The sequence below is a fragment of the Corythoichthys intestinalis genome, chromosome 9 (genome assembly GCF_030265065.1).
Source record: "Corythoichthys intestinalis isolate RoL2023-P3 chromosome 9, ASM3026506v1, whole genome shotgun sequence".
Classification (NCBI taxonomy): domain Eukaryota; kingdom Metazoa; phylum Chordata; class Actinopteri; order Syngnathiformes; family Syngnathidae; genus Corythoichthys; species Corythoichthys intestinalis.
The window spans coordinates 40,391,882-40,400,383 of NC_080403.1; the positions used below are offsets into that span (position 1 = coordinate 40,391,882).

Below are 8,502 nucleotides of genomic sequence, written 5' to 3' on the forward strand. Positions count from 1 at the left end.
GACAGTTTTTATTTTTGCTACAGGCAGATAGGGTGGGGCTATTTTGCACTGAGCAACTTGGTATGCCACCATATATGATGCTAACAGTGCTCGCTATCACTGTGATGGAGTCTAATGTCTTTAAGTGACGTCGTAATGGATTTGCATTCCTGCTGTCCGCTGCATTTTTGGACAAAGTAAACAGACTGGTCTTTCCTCGTCTCCCACGAAACTCACACACATTCCCTCGTCTTAGCTCTTCATATCGTCAGTGTTCGTTGCTGCGTGCTCTTGTTTGGTTCCAAAATACAGCGCACACTCTGATAATGAGAGCGCCAATGCCACCCACTGAATGAATGTGCAATTACACTTTATTCTAGTACGGCAAAAAAGTATGTTCCCCGAGGTCACATGCACCACCCCCGGCATCCACTATTCGAGAAGTACTGGTGTAGGCAAATGCCAAACTGTCAAATGTACTGACATCAATAGTATTGATTACGAAGTTTGTGCGTGTATGGGCCACAAAAAGTGGACAAGCTGTACCAAAAAAAAAATGAAAAAAAATTTTTTGAGGGAGCGGGGTAAATATTTTTCCCGGCACTGTATATACGTGACCAAACCACAAAACAATGCTATCATGTTTACAGCGTACAATGACAATGGAACCCTAAAGAATTGGACCGAGTCAACAGCAAAAAAAGGAGAGGAAGAGGGAGGCTGCGTGTTGAGAGAAATGAAAAGGCAGAGGAGAAGGTGGAAAAGGCCTGGGACAAATGCATGTTCCGCATTAGATGGTTTTGGAGCCACACTTGTAGAGCATGTCAAACATGAGCTCAGTTATGCAAAGACTGTGATTCCTACAGCACTGCATTACGCAGAATATTCCTTAATGAGTTTGTCTTTTGCTTACATTTCTACTTTACTGTTATCTGTTTTTTTCTTTGTGCTACACAGTGCTTTCTTTTCCTTTCAGACCATCGTATTTCCTATACGGTAGTCAATCATATAATAAAGCTCAAACAGTAAAATTAATTTTAAATAATTGTCATACAAGTTTAGCCACAGTTTATTTTTCATCAGAAAACCCATCCTATAATGGTATATTGACAATTATGACCAAGCAATTTGACTGTCATATAGGGATTGGTACTTGTCATTCTAATGACGCTGACATGTTTGGGTGAGTGAGTGAGTGAGTGAGTGAGTGAGTGAGTGAGTGAGTGAGTGAGTGAGTGAGTGAGTGAGTGAGTGAGTGAGTGAGTGAGTGAGTGAGTGAGTGAGTGAGTGAGTGAGTGAGCGAGCGAGCGAGTGAGTGAGTTCTCCTTGTGCCCTGCGATTAGCTAGCAACCCAATACAGGTGTACCATTCCTAATACCCATCGTCATTGGCTAGGCTCCAGCACCCTTGTGAGGATACGCAGCAGGATAGATAGATAGATAGATAGATAGATAGATAGATAGATAGATAGATAGATAGATAGATAGATAGATAGATAGATAGATAGATAGATAGATAGATAGATAGATAGATAGATAGATAGATAGATAGATAGATAGATAGATAGATAGATAGATAGATAGGTGAACCCCCCTCCCTTACCCCCCCCCTTGCAACACAAATGCACACACACAACCTTGACAGAAATAAATGTCTACATGCCACCTCCACCACCCCCTTTGAAGAGAAGGGATATTTGAAGTCCTTTTCGGCCACCACCAGCAGTAGCAGCCACTGTCAGTGATGTAAAACGACGTCAATGTTGTGGTCGGTGGGGGAACATGCCACTAATTATTCTACTTAACCTGCATCAGAGTTAGCCTAGCATTAAACTGTGTAAACTTGCTAACCTGTAAAATTCGAGTACACTGCAAAAACACACCTCCTAAAAACGAATTAAATTCCCTTGTTTTCAGTGTAAATCTACTAGTAATAAGTGAAATTATCTGCCAGTGCTTCAAGTAAATTTTACTCAGATTTCTTGAAATAAGAAAAATAGCTAGCTAAGAGTAAGATTGACAGACTGATTTATGGTCAAATCATAAAATTATAAACTATAAATAAATGAAATAATATTCTTGGGGAATGTAACCCTGACCCCCGTTAACCTAATCTGTTTGGTTTTTCTAATGTCCCGTCCCCAGCAAAAAGTACATGCAGGTTATGCTATTTTTGCGTCCCTACCAAAGTTGAGACCATAAACAGAGTTTAAGGGGGGCTAGGCCCCAGGGTGGCCGAAGAGTGTCACTGCATGTAATTAACTTTCCTATATATGATTTAAAAATTTAAAGTTTTCGGTAAAATATTATCTATAAAAGCTGTAAAGCAATTAAAAAAAAGGGTTATAATGGGTCAAAATTATTTTTCAAACAGATCATGTGACTAGCACCTTAGACGGTCATTTGCTTTGCTTAGCCAAAACCACCCGAGGACTGAAGAGGCAAGATGTATGTATGTAATTTTTTCAAACCTAAGCTTTCAAAAGGGACAACAACTACTGAGCAAGAACCAAGGATTGAAAATGTGGACCATGAAACGCTAGAGACCACTGTCAAAATGGTGAGCGGAGTTTCAATTTGCCCCACTAAAGAACTAATTCTACAACAGAGCCACCACAGATGTCTTGCCAATGTAGTTACCCCCGTCAAAAATTGTATCCCCTGGCTGCGGGAGCGCACACACACACACACACACACACACACATCAGTTATGAGTTATGTCGACTTAAACAATTAATTGAAGCCAGAAAAGGACCACAGTTATATATTTTGGAAATCGACATTTAATAAATTGGAGAAACTCCATAAAGGACTTGTATTACAGTAATAACAGTTATAGTTCATCCTACGAGTAAAACAGTGAAACATTGCATTTTACGTTCAGTACGTATGTTATGTTATACGACAGAATTATTACTATTATTATTATTATTATTATTTTTTTTTATGGATGCATGTTTTAAAACCTCGTAGATAACTACATCACCAGAACACAGAAATCGAGCAAATCAATGCAGCGCAGTGGCTCCGCCCAGGGGATACAATTTTTGAGGGGGTAACTACATTGGCACGACACCGGCGGACGTACCATATTCAATGGATGACGATTTTGGCGAAAAGTATAGCTACCCTAAGCAGCCTGATTTAGAATTCCCCTCAAGAATTATGGGAAACAAGAAATGCTCATTTTCAACTAATTATTATATTTATTCTTGTAAATTAATTTTATTGTTGACACTGCGTTTTGGGGTCATCAACATAGAGTGCCCCCCCTTCCCCAAAAGTCAAACGCCGCCTATGGTTGAGACCAGTGTTGTCAGTAACGCGTTACTGTAATCTGATTACTTTCTTTCAGTAACGAGTAATCTAAAGCGTTCATTTTTCTACACCAGTAATCTGACACAACATGGAAAACAAGATGGATAGGGGCTCTTGAGGGACGGACTTGGGCATCCCTGGTTTACATCATATGCGTGTTGCACATTTATGCCGTGAGGTGATGTGTTCATTTAGCATCTTTGGGATGTGTTGTAAGTCCGATTGAGTGTAAGCGTGTGTGTTGAGAGGAGTACTTCCGGGTTGTGCACGTGCATCCGCACCTGCCACCACCTTTGTGTTCATTGCACTGTACAATCCACTTGTGTGTTGTTGATTATTGTGCAGTCAGTTTGCATTGTTTTACATTGGCACTGATATGCTGTTAACCATAACCCGAAATTCAGAAGTTTTGACATTAGGCTGAATCTTTGAGTTAGTGGGGTTTAATCAGTCGGTGGAGTTGATTTCAACTAATTCCATGCAGTTTGTCAAGATATTTGTTAGTTTCAGGGCTCCAGAGTGGCTAAGCTAGCGTGAGTCAACGGTGCTTACAGTATGTGAAAAATTGTGATATTCCCCTTTAAATTCAATCATCCGAAAGTCAATTACATGTGATGACATTTATCTGTTGTCATTCTTGTGTTGAGGCTGCGAAGGGAGAAAAATAGGTAAAAAGTAACCGATAGATTACTTTGAAAGTAACTTAGTTACTTTGATAATGAAGTAATCAGTAAAGTAACTAGATTACTTTTTTGAGGCATAATCTGTAATTAAATTACTTTTTCAAGTAATCTGTGACAACTAAAGGCGTGCGAAATTTCCAATTCTTAGATTATTTGCGATTCGGCCGTGGAAGATTCGAGAACGATTCACAAACATCCAAATTCCGATTATTGAATTATACCAGGTAAAGCAGAAGAAAAACACAGTCAGCGCGGTCTTCGGGACGCAATGAGGAACGGACCGAGAGTAAATATCATGTTCAACTCATGCCGCTAGATTAAAAAAAACAATAATACTTGACTGCGGCCGACAGCTGCTTCAAACAACTCCCAGTTGCTAGTTGCTACAAACATACGGCCACATACGGCTATGGTAGATATCACATATATGTAGAACTAGATGCACAATGAATGACGACGGCGGTGTTAGAAACTGTAAATAGAACAATATGTAAAATGAAAAACTTGCTGTTTAGTAGTTGCCCCATTAGTATACAGCCGCCATTTTAAAGCAGCAGACTTCTCTAGAAGGCTCTGTTGTAGTGAACCTAATTAACTTTTTATCTAAAATACTCCTAAATCGGCAAAATCTTGACTTGAATCTATCTTTAAATGATGAAACAGTTTTAAAACTTTGACATGTCAAAAGTAGACAGAAGGGAAATTATGGAATAACGGGAGCAATTTTAACAACTTTAACGGTTGATTTACATCATTAAATTAATTGAATGTAGTTTAAAGCTGCTGATACAACATGGGGACTTGAGTATTTCATTTGCTGTTTTTAACTGTTATGATACCGAAATATTAGTATGGTTTAGCCTGAGAGGATTTTTGAACAATTTTGGAACTAATGTACAAAACATTAAAAGCGGGGGGAACATCAATAATTGATTAATAATCGAATCGGAGCCTCTTAATCGTGATCGAAAAGTTAGGTGCCCAAAGATTCCCACCTCTAGTGACAACACTGGTTGAGCATAGGCGAAGGTTTGACTTTTGGGGCAGGGGGGGCACAACATGTTGATGACCCCGAAACACAGTGTCAGGAGAATAAAGAAGAATATTTATAATAATAAGTTGAAAATGAGTGGGTTTTTTTGTTTGTTTCCCATCATTCTTGAGGGGAATTCTAAATCAGGCTGCCCGCAGGACAGCTATTTTCGCCAAGATCATCAATCACTGAATATGGTACGCCCGCTGGTGTCGTGCCAATGTAGTCACCTCAGTCAAAAATTGTATCCCCTGGGCAGAGCCATATGGAGGTAGATTTGTGTCTTCATTATTCGATCCAAAAAAAAAATAAAAGTTGCTTCAATCGAAATATATATTATCAATTTTAAAAAAGTCACTTCAATCCCCCCAAAAATGTGTTTGAATGCAAAAATAAATTTGAATTAAAAAAATGTATTTAAATGCTATTTTTATTTGATTATTTTTTTTATTGAAATCATTTTTTTTTTATTGAAGCAACTTTCTTTGATTGAAGTAATGTTGTTTTGTGTTTGTGTCACATTTTGGCTTGGACATTTGTGTCTTTATTATTCAATCAAAAAATGAGTTGCTTCATCCAAAAAAAATAAATAATTTTTTTTAAAGAAAAATCATTTCAATCAAAAAAAGAAAATTTAAATCATAGGGAAAAAGTTTTAGAATGACCAAAAATATTTGAGACTCAAAAATTTGCATTTGAAAACAAAATTTTTCGTTAAAAAAAGTTTTGATTTTAGCAATCCTTTTTGTGTTTGGGCCATGTTATGGGTAGGATATTTGTGTCTAAATCATTCAATCCCCCCCAAAGTTGCTTCAATCATAAAAAGTTGCTTCAATCAAAAAAAAAAAACAAAAACAACAACAACAAAAAAAGACTTAAATTAAAAAAAAAAAAAATCAAATAAAAATAGCTTCCAAATGCCTTTTTTTTCTAATTTATTTTTGCATTCGAACACTTTTTTTTTTTTTTTTTAATTGAAGTAACTTTTTTAAAAATTGAAAATATATATTTTGATTGAAAACAACTTTTTTTTTTTTAATGAAGACACAAATCTACCTCCAAATGGTTCCGCCCAGGGGATACAATTTTTGACTGAGGTAACTACACTGGCACGACACCAGTGGGCGTACCATATTCAATGGATGATGATCTTGGCGAAAAAATTATAGCTGTCCTGCCAGCAGCTTGATTCAATCAAAGAAAAAAAATCATTTGAAAAATAAAATTGGCCTCCTCTATTTTTTTATTTTTTTATTTTTTGAAAATAATATGCCAAGCAAATGACCGTCTAAGGTTCTAGTCACATGATCTGTTCGAAAAATAGTTTTGACCCATTATAAAAATTTTTTTTTTTTTGTTCATTTCATTCATTTTTGTTGTTTGTTTTCTTGCTTTACAACTTTTATATATATAGGAAAGTCAATTACTTGCAATGATACTTATCAGACACCAGGGGGGCCTGGCTGCCCCCCCTTAAACTCCGCTTATGAGGTTGATACCAAACCTACGCCCTTGATAGAAAGATAAACAACAAGTGAAATTAAAGAAGAAGAAACTTATAGTCCTAGACATTTGAAGCACATGAACCCCTCTGGCCCATCTTTGTTCAGAGGCTTGTTCTAGCTGATTATTTGGGGCGTGTTTTATCCGCCTTGTGCAGAATATATTACGTGTGTAAATGTTGTTGAACCCCACGATCCTGCAGGAAAAGGTCACACACTCCCCTCGACCCCGAGTGTTTCTCCGTCTTTGTGTAGCCGCGGAGGAAAAAACGAGCTGTGCCTATAAAGTTCGCATTTAAAAAGGCAAGTGCGACCGAGGGGGGGCCGATGCTGCACGAGGGGAACAATGGCAGCTTTTTGGACACACTTTTTCTCACTGCTATGAACAGCAGGGAGACCGGTAGAGGCTCCTATAAAAGAGCGATAGAGCACAGCTGCCAGGGTTCAACAGTAATTTTATCAAATGTCTCCTAGGGGGCTCCCTGCGGTTTATCAACGGATTTATGGCAAACGAGAAATAGGGCCAGCAAATTGTTCGTCCTCTTGCCGTGTCGTCATAACTCCCCGCGTTATCATTAATAATGCACTTGACATTCGGGTTGCTTTGTCATGCGTTCGCGCACATAAACGAGGTGAAACAAGAGGGAAGCTTTCCGCACGCTGACAGCAGCAGGAGGTGGACTCATGGGAGCAGCTGCCCTCACCAAACGCGCACGCGCGCACATACGCACAAACACCAGGTGGACCATCATCATCATCGCCATCATAATCACCACCATCATCGTTATTAGCAGAATGATTGTTTGCATGCAGCGCGGAAACAAAAAGTCCATCAGGCCATGTTAGAGCTGCCTTCTGCTTCCCGGTGACAAGGGTCATCAGCCTGGCTGAATATTGATTTACCAGCCGTAATCCTCTTTTGACAGCTGCCACAGACAGCTGATTGAGCCAATTAGCCGAGGTCTATTTGAATGCAGCAAGCACAACAAAAGTACCGGATCTGTCTTTGTCAGAGAAACTTTTGCGCGAAAAGTCCGCTCGGTTGCGTAATTACGCGTGGCGCGCGCGTTGGAAGCGCTCAGTGTTACTCACGCTCAGAAGCCATGGTGATGACGGACTCCGTGGTTGCGTGGTACTCATCCTCCTCCATGAACTCATCCTGGGACGACGCATCCCCCTGGAAGTCGTGATGGTCCAGGAGCTGTTGGAGCGGCGGCGCCTTGGGCAGCAGTTGGTTGACCACCTCCCGGCTGATATTGGGCGCCTGCTTCAGACGCAGCTTGCTCAAGATCTGCGACTTGATGGTCTCCAGCCTCAGCACTTTGCTTTGTTCCCTCCAAACGCAGGCGGAGCACTCGTGGGAACCGGCGTCCTCGTCCAGGAGCGACAGGCCGGCGTTGGTGGGCGTCTCGCTGGCTGGAGGCAGCAGCAGATTGGGCTCGTCGCTCCCCGACTGTCCCAGGGAAATGAGCACCATCAAGCACAATAAGAAGTTATACCTCGACATGGCGATGCGCCGACACCAGGAAATGCAACTTTTTTTTTGTTTGTTTGCCTGTTTCCTTTTGTTGTTTAACTCACGTCACCCAGTTAAATCCCCTCTCTTGGCTGCGCGTCGCTCCTGTCTTTATCCTACAAGAGTGGCATCTAATCCAACACCAAGAAGTTGCTTTTTTTGCAGTGGGGGGAAAAAAGTGCGTTCCAAGTGTGTCTTTATTGCAAGTTGACCAAATCTTTATCTGAAGAATGAATGTTGCCCGATCACGTGTGCTATGAGGGTTGTTGTTGGCGTCCTTTCTACTAGTTTCAGTCCATGGAGGTGTGTGAGTGTACAGAAGTGTCACTGGAAAATGTGCAAGTGCGGTCAAAAAGAGGCTCTTTATATATCTCAGCTGCCCGCTGTCGTCATCCGTCTCCATTGGCTAAGATGGCAACAAAAGGCTTTTAGGTCTGTCACCAAAGTCAAGAAGGACAGAGCGAAGGGAAGC

General features: G+C 40.2%; 1 protein-coding gene across 2 annotated transcripts in view; it reads right to left on the reverse strand.

The window, feature by feature from the left end:
- LOC130921566 (growth/differentiation factor 11) overlaps window positions 1-8,502 on the reverse strand; it is a 100,411-nt gene extending 91,909 nt beyond the window's left edge. For both annotated transcript variants that reach the window (XM_057845614.1, XM_057845613.1), the window contains exon 1: window positions 7,607-8,502. In XM_057845614.1, the coding sequence (XP_057701597.1) occupies window positions 7,607-8,021 (415 nt within the window). In that variant the 5' untranslated portion in view covers window positions 8,022-8,502. The remainder of the gene's footprint in view (window positions 1-7,606) is intronic.